The sequence below is a fragment of the Solea senegalensis genome, linkage group LG11 (assembly GCF_019176455.1).
Source record: "Solea senegalensis isolate Sse05_10M linkage group LG11, IFAPA_SoseM_1, whole genome shotgun sequence".
Lineage (NCBI taxonomy): Eukaryota > Metazoa > Chordata > Actinopteri > Pleuronectiformes > Soleidae > Solea > Solea senegalensis.
This window is the reverse complement of record NC_058031.1, coordinates 5,828,628-5,846,898: the sequence shown is the minus strand read 5'-3', so window position 1 is coordinate 5,846,898 and position 18,271 is coordinate 5,828,628. Positions and strand designations below refer to the sequence as shown.

The 18,271-nt window shown below is 39.9% G+C and overlaps 1 protein-coding gene across 1 annotated transcript; it reads right to left on the bottom strand.

The window, feature by feature from the left end:
- Positions 1–1,532: 1,532 nt before the first annotated feature.
- Positions 1,533–18,252, bottom strand: zgc:162200 (uncharacterized protein LOC558638 homolog). The gene is made up of 10 exons (XM_044037660.1): positions 18,045–18,252; positions 16,261–16,593; positions 14,167–14,379; positions 13,818–13,970; positions 12,504–13,019; positions 10,705–11,556; positions 9,905–10,087; positions 8,972–9,123; positions 6,133–6,493; positions 1,533–4,123 (listed from the first exon to the last, which is right to left on the bottom strand). Exons 2-10 carry the CDS (start codon positions 16,510–16,512, stop codon positions 4,118–4,120), a joined length of 2,688 nt encoding a protein of 895 aa, XP_043893595.1. The 5' UTR covers positions 16,513–16,593; positions 18,045–18,252; the 3' UTR covers positions 1,533–4,117.
- Positions 18,253–18,271: the final 19 nt, after the last annotated feature.

Genomic DNA, 18,271 nt, shown 5'->3' with positions numbered 1-18,271 from the left:
ATCTGAGAAGTCAAAAATGAATTAAGCATAGCATTTTCTGTTCAGGAATAAGTACATAACTATAAGTTGACGTCTTAATCAAGAAATAATAATGTGCTTTTACTATTTTTCAGGTTTTTTGTACAGTAAATATGGGAATACATGCGTAACAGTAATAATTATATTTTAGAATTAAAAATACAATTTCTGGTTAAAGAGCTTCTAGATACTGGTCTATTAACCATTACAGAAACATAAAACATAATTCTGATAATTTCCAATGCTCACATTGAGTGTCTACCAAATGCATTTGTTGAAACTCTGTACATTCCCAAAGTTTCACAAATAATTTTTCCTTTACATTTTGAGTTGTGCTTTTACAACAAAGAGATAAACACAACTCAAAACATAACCTTCTGGACATTCACACAATTACAGCATCTTGTATTATAATTATTAATATTGTAAATGCAACTATTATTATTGTTATTATTATTATTATTATTGTTATAATTAGTATTATTGATAATAATAATAATAATAATAAAGACACATAAATGTTGTAACTTTATGAAGTTTTTAATTTAATTTGCAAAGTAATCAGTTGTGAGCTATAAATGTAATGAAGTGAAAACAACAGTATTTGACTCTAATTGTAATCCAACCAATCCCTTCCTTCATAGAATGTAGATTATTATAATTTATGAGCAACACCACACTGTAAAAAAATTAACTACATCACAAGGGACAGAGCTGCAATAGATATGTATATATATATATTTATTTATTTATTTATTTATATACATATACACATATAAAGAGGACCAGTGTTAAGGCTTTTTTGTAACTTAAAAAAAAGTCTCATGATTATATGAGAATATTGACTATTGTCTATTGTTTTACTATTAAAGTTCTCCAAACAGACTCCTGTTTACTTGTCACTTCACACAGGGAGATGTGGATCTTATCAAACTGTTTTTTAATTAAGGCCTCACTCTGATGTTTGAACAGCAATTACTCAACTTGTAAAGTGAATAGAAGTTTTCCATACTCGTGTAAATATTTTGCAACAGATTACGGCGCATGACAATCTGATGTCTTTATACAGCCGATTAGTAGTCCAGAGTGACACATGGTTAACTCTTCTTTGATGGACGTGGTTAATCGTTAGCTTTTTTTGTGTGTATGTCTTAATGGTAATCTCTGGCTCTAGCACCTTGAACAGGATGTTTTTTTTTTGTTATCTTATAATTCAGCATTTTTAGGTGAGATTATTTGCAGTGCAAACTGCTGAATCACTGAGGGGACTGTTGCTCAACATTAACCACCAGATTGGCTTCTCTGCCGTCACACTTGGCTCATTACTCATTCTTTTGAACAGGAATCCTGCTATTAGCCAAACCGCTGAGCTGAGTAAGCTCTGACTTCAGACTCAACATCGTCACTGAAAAGTAGAATCAAATCAAATACGCAGGATGTGTATTAGGAAAAAATGATCTAGGTTTTAACAACAATCACTCATTTTGTTTCAACTCAAAAGACAAGAATCGATATTCAGTGTTGGCTTGCTTTTATTTGTCATGACAAAAGCAGTTAACAGGTTAATGACAGCGTCTCCTTGCATTCACATAAAAAGTCGGGGTCCACTAAATGTGTTCTGCGGAGGGAGCGTGTGTCCATTTACACAGAATGCTGAACACATAAATACAATTAAAAATTATTATACAGCAATGGTACTTAAATTAAAACAAACATCTGCACAGAGTGAATTAAATAGAATCAGCAATTTACAACCTTCAAAGTGAGCTACATTTTTGTTAAAGTATTTTCACTTTTTAAACAATCCATGCCAAAAACTGTGTATTACTTTCAAAGCCTTGCAATATTGTATGCTTTTGTTTCCAGCACTTGTTTCACTGTAACAGACCGTTCTAAAACAATGGCGAGCTATTTAATTAAGGGGAAACTCGATGTCACATTATTACTTAGTTATTACTAATGACCTGATGCAAGGCATGCTTGCTAAAAAGTGAAAATGATTTAACAAATTCTTTTGATTCACATAAGCAGATAAAATCCTTCATTAAGACGAGGGAAAAAAAATAAAAATACAACTACAGTGTTAGTTCGTGCCCTCTGTCCGATAATGTGATGTGGTCTAAAAACAAGAAGACAAAATCAAAACCAAGGCACTAAAATAATATAAAAAAACACAATCAGCAGGATGTGGCCTCTTTTACAAAAATCAAAGGACAGTCGTACTTGAAGAATTGGTGTAATTTGTTTTTGTATTCACTTCTCATTTATGTCGACATACACAACGCTGTCATCGAATGCCACATCAGTCACCCATGTCCTGCCTTGTTAACTAATGTTAACTGTATTTGTACATTTCCATGGTAACTGTTTTCCCTTCTTTTCTTTTTACTTTTTAATTCCGAAACATTTGGATTTGTTTTAATGCTCCATTGTTTTACTTCTGATTGCAAAACACTAAGTTTAGGTATCGCTTCATTGGAGTAGCTGTCACACCTCTGCCTTCCCTCCATCAGTCAGGATCTAACACGCATCCCTCTGTGTCACGAGACACGAAAACAAAGCACTCCTTTACTGAGAAACACAGAGAGTCATGTGGAGCCGAGGTTATTCAGCATTGTGTAAACTAATTTGACAGTGGTTTGAATTAATTTGTTTATGTTTGAAAGTTACACAGTGCGGCTTCGAGTCACGATGAGCTGCTAAATATATAACGCTTTTAGTAACAATGGGACATTATTATTCCATTTTTCTATAAGCAGCAAACCTACGAGCAGCATTACCAACTGAAAGCAATGGATGTTATAGCCACAGGAGAAGGAACATGAACGTGCTGTTGGTTAACACTACTACATTCCAAAATGCATACTTTCGTAGTATAGTGACTAAAAGAATACAAAAACACAAAGACCATGGTTTAGCTGGAGTGGAAAAAAGCAGATGCAGAAATTCCGTTAACATGACTTATGGCCCAACACGTTAGCATTCATTTTTTTGGGGGGGGGGAGTGATGTTACACAGCTCAATACAGCCAGAACAGTACATGATTAGCCAATGGGATGCTTGCATTTGTGCCATGATGCCCCTCCAGATGAATTCCAGAAGCTGATTATTGACAGAGATGCTATATGGCTTTAGTAAGAAGGGGCTGCGCACACACCGCCAGCCACTGCTAAGTTAAATTTCAAAACCCAATCCCTGGTCATAAAGAACAGCAGGAGTGCACAGGCTGACCAGGTCTGCATAGATTGCAATAAATGAGATGTACATTTAAGATCTCCCGAATCATGCTTCTGATGACACTGTTTGACCTGAGGTGGTGAACTTATGGCAGACCCATTACCATCAATGACACGGCAAGTTTACTAACCTCTAGTTTAAGGGCACGGCTGAGACACGTCACTGGATTATAAAAAAGACATGTGACTATACCACCAGTAAAGGGGAGACTGCTCCAGACTATTGCAAACTGTCTACGTTTAGGATAGAACTTATTCCAATAAGCTAAATTTGCTCTCTAAAATCACTACCTGGGAGATCACAGACAGATGATCCGAAGCTCACAGACACAAAAGGACGCCAGACAGATCTGGCCAGGGTGACAACAGACAACATGACAGGCAAGAGTGTAACAAAGCCTTAAAACAAATCGTGGTCTTGAAGGCTAAAGACAGTAATACTGCACATGATAAGAGTTTCATTCTGGAATAAATACTGTCATCGGCGGTTCACCACAACACACAGCCTTGACCAAGACTACATGAACGTGGAGCCACTTTGGACGGGACAGAGTCAATGACTTCACAAAGCAATGAGCAGCACATAAGTCTCTTCATCCTCCTCCAGGCTGCATGCAGGGTTCTCTGCTCCGAGCAAAGCTCCGAGCAAAGACCACCAAAAAGGGCAGGATGAGATTATTTTTTTTGTTTGTTTTTCTTTTCTTTTTTTATCCATGGTTCTGGTGGGTAGCGTGAGGAATGTAGCATCATATCTGGGATGAACATGATGTCTTGAGTCAGGGGAGGAGGAGGGAGCCGGGGGAGTCAACACGGAGACAGGTCCTTATGGAGAAGAGGGGGTTTGGAGTAATGGAAAGAGTGTTTCAGCGCTACAGAGACAGGATGAGACAGAGACAAGAGAAAACATTAAAATCAAGCCAAACACTTAAAAATGTGGGGGTAATTTATCAGGATCAACACACATATAAAGGACCAGTGTATAACATTTAGGAGAGTTCATTGGCAGAAAATTAATGTGTATATGTGCACATATAATATACTTTTGTATAATGTTCACATGCTATAATGACCCTACAGTATAATTACGGGAACTTTATTTGTTTTATTTATCTCTGATGTACAGCACTTTGTTTCAGCTGTTGTTGTTTTTTTAAAGTGCTTTATAAATAAAGTTGGATTAGAACACGCCCAGAATAAATATGAGAAACATGTATGCAGCTTTTAAATGCAAGAAAGAAAACGTCTACAGGTATTTGGTGTGACCTAACTCCACAAATGAACAATAGCACGACCAAGACTTTCTTAAAACTGGAGTGGAACTCTTATTTATGTTATTGGTAAAGTCAGTGTTTGTTCTACTGTTTCATGTCGAGAAATATCTGCTGTGAAACGGATCTGTTACATCAGGTTTAGTCAAGACATGCTTTAGTATTACGAGAATGAGAATTTGACAGACATAAAAACAACAAAGCTAAGACTTTAGCACAGGGGCATAATATACAAGCTATATTTAATATACTATTCTTAAGTATGTTTGTATAGGTGAATAATAAAAGTTGTTTTTGTAGTATTAGAATATGCCTTTTATATGTACTTGCTTTAGGTGAGTGGAGGAGTCTCACCAATAAATGCCACCAGTTCTTAGACACTGGACATTTAAAGTAACAAGACTTGCTCTCAAGTCCCCCCCACAGTTGGTTAACGGTATTGTTTCTTACAACCATCGTAAAATACAGGTTGCAGTAAGGTGCATTTGTTGACAAGCCGATGATACCGGTGAACTCTGAAGCAGGACTTCTAATGTGCAAACAACCATGTCTTCAGACCAGGTACAGTAGCCTACGTTACAACATCATTTTTCAATACAAGAAACTGTGGCAGGTCTGTGACGTATGCCATAAAGGGCACAGACCCGAAACCAGAAGTTATCAAAATAATGTTGGAGACAGATTTAAGGTTGAAACCTTACAATGTGTCACTTTAGGGTAAAAAATGTTATAGAAATAAGTGAGCATTTGTGCAAAATGCAAAAAGTTAATATTCTAACATAATATAGTTTAGTGTAGAGCACAAATCATCTGGCTACTTAATTTCACCGCCTTGGAAATGATCTAGAGTGTGAGCTCCGGGCCCTGGCAGACATAACTGGAGCTTTATTACTAACATTAGAGCTCTTACTAACATTATTATATAATTCCTCAGTGGTTCTGCTTGTAGATTTGGATGATCTACGTCTAGACTCTCTACAGACCTCAGTCTTCCTGGTCCTACCAGCTGAATTTTGAACAGAGAGAGAAGTGGGTGTCGGTGAGCCTGAAGACTTAGCATTCGACTGAGAGGAGCCCACCGGCGATTCTGACTGAAATGTGTTAGAGTATGCGGCTGCTGCTTGGGCTAAATTAGACCTGTGAGACACGGGTTGTTTTCTACGCACAGACATGTCCAAGTTTAGTTTTAGTTCAGGCTTTTTCTTGCTTTCACACCATGCTGCAGATTTGTTAGGATACACACACAAAGCGTTGGAAGAGGTTAGATTTTCTACGGGCGACGAGAATAAAGAAGATTTTGGCCTGCTGGAAGAGGTTTGTACAGGACGAGTTGTAATGAAGGTGTTCTGGCGCGCAGGGGCTGAAGCCCTACGCCTTGATGCACCCTTTGTTGGATCTCTGACTTGCGTTTTGACCATAACGTCACTGTCCACAGAACTGGTGGAGTCTTTACTTGAGAGAGAACGGCCAGAACGTGACTCTGTGTTAAAAATATCACCCACACTATGACTTCTAATGAAAGTGGCATCTCGTGGGAGAGCCTTGCCACTGCGTGACTGGCTGCTTGTTGAAATGCTTTTTTTAGGACAAACTGAGAGAGGGGTTCTTACGGGGCTTGTGTGGAGACTTCGGGTTAGAGCTCGCAGGTGGTGTGTGGCCATAGCGGGAACACTGCTGCCAAGAACCGGGCTAGCCCGTGGGCTGCTCCTCAGTGGCGGCCGTGCAGGACTGCTTCGGGGGCTCCGAGGGGCCCTGCCTGACTTGGTGGCTAGTTCTTTAGCCCTAGAGCGTCGGGGACTGCTGCTCAGGCTGTGGGGAGACAGAGGGGCCTCGAGATCCTCCAAACGCTGAGTAAGAGCCAGTTTCTGCTGGATGGCCATACGCAGGAGAGAGTTCAGGGTCTTCTTCTCATCTTCGGCTGCTGCCAGCTGCCTCTGCATCTCATCCAGCTGAGTGACATACTGGTCACACCTGAGAGACGCACACAAGGTGAAAAGTTGCAACATGCACAGGCAAAACCAAATGCAAGCACAAAGCCAGAGACATATAACACAAAGGTTAGTTGTAGTATGTAAAATGGCAGCTAAACATTATCTCAACTGAGTGAGGATTTTTTTTGTAAATTAATGGATTACTCTCAAATACAGAGGTAGACTGATTAATGCGCCATTTTTTTAATGAATGGATGAATGAATGTACTCCAATGGCCAATTATTACTTTTTACAAGTCTACACATTTCTATGTATTAAATCACCAAATCTGACCAAATGTGTTATGTAATGATTATTTAAACAATTCCTTGTGTCATTTATTATGATTTAACTGCTATGTTATGTGTATCAGATGGAGAAAAAACATATCAGCCAAGAAACATTGGCATCATATATCAGCCATCGGATGCACTGATTTGTAAGGATGAGCACCAGCCATAGAAAAGCCCATAAGTCAACCTCTACATCACAAGTTATGAATGACAGCAAACTTTCCAAGCACCCAAAAAGTGAAATAAGAACAATTATATGAGCAAGTAATTAATGTTAAATCATAAATTACTAGTAATAACCTTTGAGAGCTGAAATAGGGGATGATGTCAACATCGGGAACATACAGTAATTTGACAAGACCAAGAGATTAATATGAATACTCTGTTCTCATCATACAGTATACTATATAAATGCAGTCACTGCAGCTATCCACATGATGGCACTATTCAACTTCATTACAAGCAAGGAGATCTCTGTAAGCTTGTTGCAAGAGGTAGTAGCCCTTGATGACTGCCTGTTCTCTTATCCTTCTTAAGGATAAGCAAATACAAGCTCATAATTGTCTGGAGAGGGACTAGACAGACTAATGCATGACCAAGAAGATTGTCTGCTATTTAGTAACTAAACCAATACAAACATCTATGCTGTCCATAGCAAAAAGTAGAAAAATAAATAGTTTAGTCACTCAACCCAACCCAAAACAGTCCTCAAAACAATCATGCCAACTGATTCTCAGGATCCATCCACACTATGTTTCTATTTTTACATTTATATATTCTGTTTGCTGAATTTCTGTGTAAACTCCAGGGCTGCGACTTGGTTTGGACAGGCAAAGACCGAGATCTTTGGAAACCATGATTACGTTAACTGCATTAATTTTCAGTTTGTTGATTCTTGTGAGAAGTACTGGAAACTAGGCAAACAACTTCGGTTATTTTCCTGTGCATGGCCAGAGTACCTCAATGTAGGGCTGCAACAGGTTCGGGTAAAGTCAACATAATCAATGACGCCGATACAGAACTTAAGTGGTGACGCATCGTCAACCTGTTTAATGAATCATCGCAAGTAAACAATGAGAACAATGGTGCTCTGACGTAAAGCTAATGCTGAGGCTAAGTCATCCTAACATAGCTTTACACCAGCACAAAAAGATTTTTACTGGACTTTTTGCCGATATTTTACATGTCACTTTATATCGGGAGAGCTTGGGCTGATAACCAATAACAACCTGCGCTCAACTCCAGAGGTCATTTCGTTTTTTCTGCAGTGAAATTAGCATATTTTTTTACTCATGTTGCAGCAGAGATTTTCTTCATTGTGCAAAATAAAGAAAAAAACAATAGTTGGAGAGGGTGGTAGCATAGAAGTAATTAGTCAAATTGCCGTGTTTCCTAAAATACATTTTATATCCAGTATTTGTCGATACCGTCGAACAGCAGTCCGTTACACTTAACAGTCCGTTATATACAAATAACGGACCAGTGGATGTTGCTATAGACCAATTGCAATCAAGTATTGAACCAAGCCGTGTAATCAGTCAGTTATGCTAATGTTTTATTCTGAATTCTAACCACTGATTAATCAACTACCAACATAATCGTTGCGGCCCTACCTCGATGGTAACGTGACATGTGTTTTTAGCCAAATTAGTATAAATGCAGATCACTTAAAATCACTCGTTTGGATTAGCTCCATCTGTAAATGCTGTTTTTAAATGAAAACACGGTAATATGGATGTAGCCTCAGAGGAGGTTAGTAATTAGTGAGACATTAACCCTCAAAAGCACAGTCCCACTCTATCCAACGTCCCAACAATCTCCCACCAACATTCCACCTCTTTTTCTTCCCTAAGGTGACCTGGCTTGATGCGACAAATCTGTCCTTCCCTCTTCCCCTGTCGGCACAGGGCAGAGCATGTGATTGGTAATCCTCATGAGAACCAGCAGACTGTCCACAGGTGTAATAAGCACAGTAAGCTTATTATAGTCAGTGGTAGCAAAAGCTATACAACAACAAATGTACCATTACTAGTCATGAAGAATGCTAGTAAAGACAAGACAATCACAGACAATTTCAGAAAAATAAGTAATCAAATATCTTGTTTACACAACAAAAACATTTTTTATGTCATAATGCTGCAGCAAAAAACAACATTTTCTTACACACAAAAAAGGGAAACCTTACCGACTGGCAAACATGACTCGGAGTGATGAGAAAGTAGCAGCATCCTCCTTGAGGGCTTTGAGCTCATTCCGCAGTTTCATCATCGTCTCCGACACCATGCTCTTCTCGGTCTCATACTTGGTTTTCAGATTGGACAAGGCCAACTCTGCTGTCTGCAATGATAAAAAAAATATACAACTGTACTTAACCATATGCCAATATACCATAAATTTTTCAAAGTGCAGTGATAATGCAAATTAATAATTCATGTCCTATTCCCTATGACACATGAAAAGTATTACATTCTTATTATATAGTATCATTATTAAGGTTAACAATAATGGAAATTTAAGAACAGGTTTCCATCGAATAAAATATCTTTGTCGTGTTTTGAACTTGAGGGAACTGAACACAGTAAAGATCTATTGTGTAAACACCATATTTACACATCACAGCCAAAGCCTGGGTCAGCGCTGTTCGGTTGAGTTGAGAGGGTAGAGGATATGCACGCATGGCCTGGACAGGCAGTGTAAAAGGGAGAGTGTCAGCTCATGGAAAGGAGCAGGTTATGCTATGTTTAAGGCAGGAAAACAAAGGGGAAAGAGTTCATCCCCTTACTGTACTGAAGGTGCAGTAGACCCATGGGACTTTGCCTTGCCAATACACCGATTATACAGGTTTATACACAAAAAACAGCATCCACTTTCCAAGGTAGCTGTTCTCTGGATTTTATGAACACTGAAAGAAATAATCAAATGACCAAGGCCTCTCAGTTTAAACCAAAGAGGTGAAATGTGGGAGAGTACTGCTTTTCAAGGGAAAGTCCTTGAGTGATCATGTTGAAAAATAGGAACCCATACACTGGAAAACTAGACTGTTCCTTAACTATTTTAAATCAATACAAAGAAAACAAATGGGGACATTTTAGCCAAAGCAGTCCTTGCTGTGACCTACCTGTTTGTTGGCCTTGAGGACAGTTCTGAGGGTAGCAATCTGCTCCCTCTTGGTGCTGAGAAGGGACTTGAGTTTTAGGACTTCCTCCAAGAGGCTCTCAGCATCCCGCTCTGATTCTCCACTGCTGCTGCTGAGCCCCGAGTAAGGCATTGCACCTCTCTGACGACATAGGTCCACTGCCACCTAAGAGAGTATTAAGATGCTTATAAATAAATATAAAAGCATGATGTCATTGACAAAGAAAGTTTTTTAACGTTCCAAAATTTGACATAAATTTTGTAATACTAGTTTCAACATCACACCAGTGAAATACATATTTAGATATAAATTATGTAGGTTACAGTGTTTCACTGATTAAAAACATGTTTCCAATGCTTGTGAAGGTTCCACCATCCAGATATATGCCAGTGGACTTATGCGATATGCAATAGTTTTCTTCCATCTCATCTCAGACTTCTTCACTTCTGTAGAAGCTTCTTTAATGAAATGAAACCTCCTCAAGACAACTCAAGCAAGTACAGTTGCCTATATCTTCAGTCCCGAGGACAGGTTTACGACGTTCCAGACAGTGGTATGTTCTAAAAGGATTTTCTGTAGTATAAGCCACAACTTAACTTTCACCCCGATAATCCAATCCATTCAAACCCAAACACACGTGTCAATGAGGCCCACAGCAGGCCTTGGATGTATACAGACATGGCAGCTACTCAGCTACATTTAACAGTCTGAGCTTTGCATTAGGTTCAGTGAGAATTTAGTGCAGGAGGAAATGCTATAATGAGAAAAAAAATGTGTCTTACCCGGAGGTGTTTGATCTGGCAACGGATGACCGCTACCAAGTTGCAAACATTGGATGGGTCCCGGAAATCCAGGGTGGGTGACCCAGGGCAATTGGGAGAGTCTACACTGGCTCCTGAACTGTCCACCTCCCCCATTAACTGCAATGCTGCAGCTTTGGATATGAACATGTCATTGGCTCGAGGCTTCTTCTGGGAATTGTGCTGGGGGTAGACATGTGGTCTTCTTGCACTATTACCATCACGGTAATAGTCAAGGGTGACCCGTTTGGGTGTCAGGTTGTTGCACACACAGATGTGGTGATAGAGGTTGGACAGCTCCTCGGAGAAGGCCAGCAGCTCTTCCTGGGCCACGCTCAAGTGCCCTTCTGAATCAACTGCCACTTTTCGTGTGGCACCGATCTCCTTCTCCAGCTCACCGATGCGCTCCTGGTCCTGTTTGCTAGACTTGATGCATTGACGGATCTTGTCGGCCAGCTCCTGGGCCTCTGCTCTCCAGTGATCCTTCTCCTGCTTGTATCGCTGTTCCAGAGAGTTATAGCGAGTCCCTGCCTGAGACAGTTCATCACGCAGCTTCAGAAGCTCTTCGCTGGCGGAACGCATACGGGCCTCCAGCACCTCTTTGCTCTTGGTGTCTACCTCGTAGTCAAAGACACCAGTATCACCTTCTCCAATCTCCGTCTCTTCATCTCCCCTGTCCTCTGCCTCCTGGTTGTGCTGGCTATGCACAGTCTCCAGTTGTTGAGTTAGAGAGCCAACTTTGTCTTCTTGCTGACTGAGTGCCTGCTTGGACATCATCAACTGCATCTGAAGTTCCTCTACTTTGCTGACCAGAGAGGACTTTTCTCGTTCTGCCTGAGTGTGCACAAGATGAAACGCTTATGAGGAATGAAGATCTGGTTCATGCTGATTTGGTTTTAAAATAACAAAACACTTAAAAAAAGGTGACTATTAGTTTAATAATTATCATCATTTTAGTTTTTAAGCCAATGGGACAGTTCTCTGAATTTCAAATCTTTCACCCAACCACTTTACACACGACGCATTTTTAATGTAAAAGAGAGGCTGACCCCAATCCACCCCACATTCACAACATCTGGTGGGTAGGGTTACCCTCCCCCAATTTAAGTGCATCATAAATAATATATTTTCTTTATACACAGAGGGATGACAGTTCCAAGACATCCTTGATTTTCCTGAGTACCCTTAATTTGAGAGTCATGGCTGTATCATGTGGTAGCTGACTAAATAACTACTACTGGAGTAGCTGATGCAATGTGGTGCTAGTTGATTTCATTTATAGAGAGACAGAGGCCAACACACAGCGGATGTGGTCTAAAGCAGGAAGCAGGCGACGTTGTGTCAATAGTTATGTGAAACAAACCTGCAGGAACCTCATTATTAAACTTGACTAAAATGTCACATAATATTAACTTTAGTTGGAGGAGAAGCAATTTAAATGGTACATTTTCTAACAAACACTGTTCCCTCATAGGTATTTTTTAAATCACTAGTTGCATAATTTATGCTCATTTAATACAGCATCTAAAGCTCTCAGGTTTCAGGTTAGGTTAGATAAATAATACTGCAGTCTGCATATGCTTCGTGTTGACTTCTCTTCCCTTGTGATTGTAGTAATTATTTGAATTAAGGGAATGTTTATACACCAAAGAGGACCAACCATTCATAAATCTTTCATAAATATTTTTCTAATGATGTGTAAACCTGGCTTAATTTTTCATAATATCTCTTACATGTACTTCCATAATTTAAATGAAACATAAAATGATCATCATGCCTACCTGTAGGAGTTGCTGTTTCAGTTTCTGACTGTCTGAAAAATGAAGCTCACTCAGCAGGTCCGAAACCAGCCCAGATGCTGGAGCACGCAGGAATACATTGTTGTTGCGAGGCGTAGAGCAGCAATGGATGAGGCCGTTACTTTTGGAGCCTCCCAAGTGAGGAGGGTGAGCAGAATTGGGAGCGGACTCAGGACCATTGTTATAGCCACTGTCCTGGTCCTCTCCCTCACCTCCACCTACTCCCTCTCCCCTCTGTCCCTGTTCCTGGCTGTCATCCAACTGCTGCAAGTGGAGCTCCAGGTTCCCCACACCATCAAAGGGGTGAAGGGTCAGGGAAGAGAGCTCTCGCCGCAGACTGTTCTTCTGCTCCCTCTCCTCCTTCAGGGCTTCCAGGGCCTCATCCAGCTGCATCTCTGCAATCTGCCTCAGCCTTGCTGCCTCCTCCATCTGAGCTCGCAGCTCATCCTGCTCCTCATTCTTCTGGGTCAGTTCTAGCTTTATTGATTCAAACTCAACCTGCAAAGTGATAAGATGTATAACTACATTAAAGTCCATAAGTGCTTAAAAATAGATAATGGGTGCAATGTGGGGCCCTGTCATGTAAATATACTAATGCATTCAGTACAACAGTGTTACAGACATATACCTTGAGGCTTAAGCATACAATAAGCAACAATGGAAATTATAATTGGCGATTATCATGAAATTATCTCCACCAGTTATAATTTCCATTTCCAAACTTATTACCACAGCACAATTCTCGTTATATTTCCTATAACGTTGCTATAAATCAGCTCTTTTGTTCATTTTCTCATCAGTTCAGTTGGCCCGGTTAGTTAGTATGGTAAAACTGTTGTACATCTATTTCTGACACCAGAGACTGTAGAGACAAGGCTAGGTTTTATCTCAGAGTCGATTAAAAGGTCATGTACACATAAACAAGACTGTGATACATCTGGAACTTATCAAGTACAACTTGACTTGGCAGAGCTACAATATACACAGAAGAGCCACAGACGGCCAATCTACATTTGGTTCTTGTCGCACACCTTAAGGAATTAAAACTGTTTTTCATAAGTACTTTAGAGAGTGTAAAGGGCATGTAGAGCAGTTTTACTCTATTACAGGAAAGGTAAAAGGCAGTGCACTAAGAAAATGACCAGAGAGAGTCATATCAATAAAAGGTACACAGTACAAAGTACTTACTAAAGTTTATAGAAATCTAGCATGATAATACTGTTCTATAAATCTCTGGGCTTGTTTTAAAGGTAGATTATGAATGTGATGTGTAATGTTGTAGTTGTAATAGCTGACCTGGTTTTCCTTGAGCACAGACACCTGTTTTTGCAAAGATATATTTTCTTCTTCGAGCTCGCCATTGTCCTGCAACAGGCGTAGCTCACGTACTTTATATTCCTTCATCTCATCTCTCAGATGACCCTTCTCTGCCTCCAGACACTCGCATTCCTGTAGAACACAACCGAATATCAAATCAGTGTAAGCTGAGGATTTTAACTGCATACTACACATACCAAGTGTGGCTAATTATACACTGGGGATGAGACCACACAGATAATTTATCCTCCAGTAATTCAGGGCTTCACTCTGATGTTGTCATGAAACAATGGGGCATGATACAAGTACACTAGTGGGTGTATAATACCTTCTTTAACTGGTTAGACACCACCCCAAGTCTATCGATCTCTGCATGGGAATTGCTTAGAGCAAGGCGGGATTGCTTGAGCTCTGCTTGAACTTCCTCCATGCGGGTTGCCATGGCAGCCTCCTTCGTGGCAGTCTCCTGCAGCAGATTCTCCTCCCGGCATTCTCCATCAGCAGCTGCGCGCTTCTGGCTGCTCACAGAATCTGCAAATGCCTGAACAAAAACAAAAAGGGTTAAGGAAAGGGCAAAATACTTGCAGAGTCTTGCAAGCTATGTACATTATATATTGGAACATTTATAGTGCTGAAAGACAAACGTGCACCTCATGTGAAGACTACAAATGAAGGCATCTGTGTCAAAGACAAGGTAATATGAGAATGAATGGCATTGAAACCATTAGTTGTAACCTGACCACAGTGAGGACATTGCTGTTATGGTTCTGTAATAAGACACCAGTGTGTTTTTAATCAAGCCAATTGGATAATATCAGCCTAGGCTACTACATACAGAACACTCAATACTGTAGCTTGCATCTTCACAGCTTGCCACAATTAGTAACCTTGAAACATTACACACCAATGAGAATAGTTACAGAGATATGTTAAATGAAACAAACATGCTACAACATACTTACACTCAACTGAACAATGTAGTGTGATTATATAATGATGCTAATTGACCACATGAGACCATTTTGTTAAACTCCTAACAAGGCTGTGGAAAATAAAACTCAGGCCTAATGAGCTTTGCTTGAGGTTGATAGACCAATTTCTGTCTCTAGCAAAAAGAATCTTTTGGTAACCATCCAACTATCCATAAGCAGATTTTAAACATCATTAGTTTAAAAAGGTGGGTAGAGCAATGCCCAAATTGAGGAATTTAAGGCATTGCACTGTTACATAAGCCAGTTTTCTATCAATGCTAAATTCCTTCAAATCTTAAAGAAAATACTGGGAAGCACATAGTTTGTTTCAAGGATTAAGGCAATAAGAACCATATAATGTCACAATTCACAATAACAGGCCTGTATTACATGATAATCTGGGATTTGACATATGGTCAAATCTTTTTACCGTGACTATCCAGTGCTAACAAAACTTAACTCCATAATGCTATGCAGTTAAGTATTAAAATCAGCTTATGGTAAACAGAGAAAATGAACATGCTGTGGAGTTTGCTCTAATTGCTGACCAGTCACGATTCTTTCTAATATGTATCAGCATCACATCACATACAAGATATGAGAAAAGAAGAAATATGAGGTCAGTAGTAGAAAAACAGAGTTGGCAAAGAAGCAGTGAGGAGGTAACGAATCAATATCACGTTACAATGTACTAATAGATGCAATATAGAGTTCCAGTAGCTGATGTCACGCTATCCCCTCATGCAACACTCGCAAAACAATGCCACTTTGTCAGGAAGCCACACTGTTCAAATCGCTCATTCCAGCCGCTTCCATACTTGCTTATATTTAGTCTGTCAAGTACTGCTCGATTACAACAGCTTGAAAGAGATACCAGCAAATGCTTTCCCTGCCAACATGGCGGCATACACAAAGCTGAGCCACGTGACATCCAGAAATTTATAAAGACAACATTGTATATAAGATGTATGACACACGGCAGCTCCCTAGCTCTTCAATTAAAATAAGCAGAAATACTCTCGCCAGGAGCATTTAAATGTTGACTCTATTTACATTCAAGTCAAAACCTGACAATTAATTGATTTCTGTTCAAAAGTGAGTTTTTCCATCCCATTGCATTTTGTTTATGTGCTGGAATCATGCAAAAGTGCATCAAATCTATTAATATTTCTTACATACATATACAAAGACTGACCATCACTGCTGTGTTCATCCTAAATAAACTTAACATTTAAATAACAACAGTTGAAGATTTAAGACTTGTAGGCATATGAATCATCCTTTAAAAAATTGGGGTGTAACAACTAATTGAACTGTGATACAATCTTGTATGGAAATACAGGGCTGAACAACAAACCTGCCCAAAAATACTGCCCGTTGAGTTGTCAACTACTAATTATATTATAACAATGTATATATAAATGTAACTGCAGGGCCTGTGGTGTTCCTACCTCTTTGAGCTGCTGCAGTTCCAATCTGAGGGCTTCATGTTCTTCTTCCAGCTGCCTGTGTTTCACCTTGAGAGCAGCACTTTCCTCCAGCACGACCAGGCCATAGCGGGCTGCCTGAAGCTTCTCCTCTGTAGCCTCCTGAAGCTCCAGGGTGAGCCGTACCACCTCCGTATTCAAATCTACACTTCCCATATCTGCTTCCCCTTCTCCTTCCACTATAGTGCCTGCTGGGTCTGCATCTGCTTCCAGCATCCTTTCCTGACCTCCCACTTGTCTGCCAATGTTCGAATGGGACACCTGCTTCCTTCACTCCACCACTTTCATAACTCCATTCTAAAAACAACAAAACACAAAGGTTGTTAGGTAAACAACTCAGAATTGACCAAGCTGCCAGGGGTAAGATTAGTTTTAAGACTGATTAAGGGGCAGAAACATATTTTCTTATGCTTAGAAAACCAAATGCAGGAAAATGACACAAATTACTTAATAGATGGTATGAGCAAATGTGCATTATTTGTGAATACCTGCTGGCCATGCTTGTATATGTAAGCAGTTATAAATAAGGGTGCAATGAAATGATGTCCTTTGACTCAAGTTCTGTGATTTAGTAACTCTTCGGGGGAAGTATAGTACTCTTTCCTTCACTCCATGTTTGATAGATCTATTAACCAATGTGTTTGCAAAGTCACATTAATTATATAAAACTGTTCACCAGCATATCAGTCACGATGTACTAATCTCATGGTTATAGATAAGATTAGTCTAGTCTTTCATGTCTAGATTATTGTCTCAGCTTTTGCCTATTTTGTTCTCACATACTCACTTAACCCTGATAACTAAAGACCAACAGTGAATGGCTGAAAATACCAAATATTTCAATCTGGAGAATAAAGGTTCAGTTAGGTTAAAACTTTAAATTAACCAGTGTATTAAGCAGGTACATTTGAAGAATGTCAATATTCATCATCTAGTGGTACAATGTACATTTAACTATATGCAATAGCTATTAGCACTGGTCACACTGTCATTGTTAGATTAGAGTGTCCATTTCATTAAGCTCAGTTATTGTTTATTAACATCAGTAACGTCATATTAAGTTAACAATGTTATCTACACAATTGTGTTATTGTATAATAATGAAGTGCTCTGCACGATGCAGCCGTGCCGTGAAAACACAACGCATTACCGTTACTTTTGACCACCCATTTTGACTAAGGTGTGGCAGAGTTTCGTGTCCTCTCTTCTCTGACCGAAGATGGAAACAGCAGCTGCCGGTTTCCTCGGTGCCAAATAGCATGTCCCGGATGCATTAGTGTCTCCTAACCCACAGGCGACTCCCTCCTCAGCATCAAATGGCAGTAAATTAATTAACATCCGTACTAAGAGCTGACTCTTTAAAGAGACAAAGAGGTATATCTCCATCCCAAAGTGGGCTGCTATGCTAATAACACTTGTGAAGCATATCTTGACAGCAACAACGTGTCAAATAAAACGATACCGGGACTTAAGAACGTGACACGGCCGACCGGCTAATGGAGGTAGCTTGAGCCTTGTGAACGCAGAAAATGACAGCACAACGCACCTAGCAACACGGGCCGTACGAATACAGATATCAACTAACTCGGTAGATTTTCATTAAATAAGTTTAAAATGGACCTTGTGATGGTAGAAGACATCCACTACCGCACTCACAGTAGTTGTTCTCCTGTCGTAACGTCAGCTTTGGGGCTCTGTGAGACAAGCTAATTAGCTAACGCTAATATAGCCACAAAGCAGCTACTCACCTTTTTAGTTCTAATTCACAGATAGTGGTGCGCGGTTGCCATCAAATTTGACATTGGACGTCCTGTGGGAGCAGCTGGGTGGAGCGGTGGCCACCAGTCATGCTATTAGCCAGGGATGAGTGTGTGCACACAGCCGTGTTCCTTCCCACTTTCCTTCCCTTCCTCCCACCGCCGGTTCTTTCGTTTCATCACCCGGAGGTCGAGTGTCTCCAAATCCCGCCGAAATG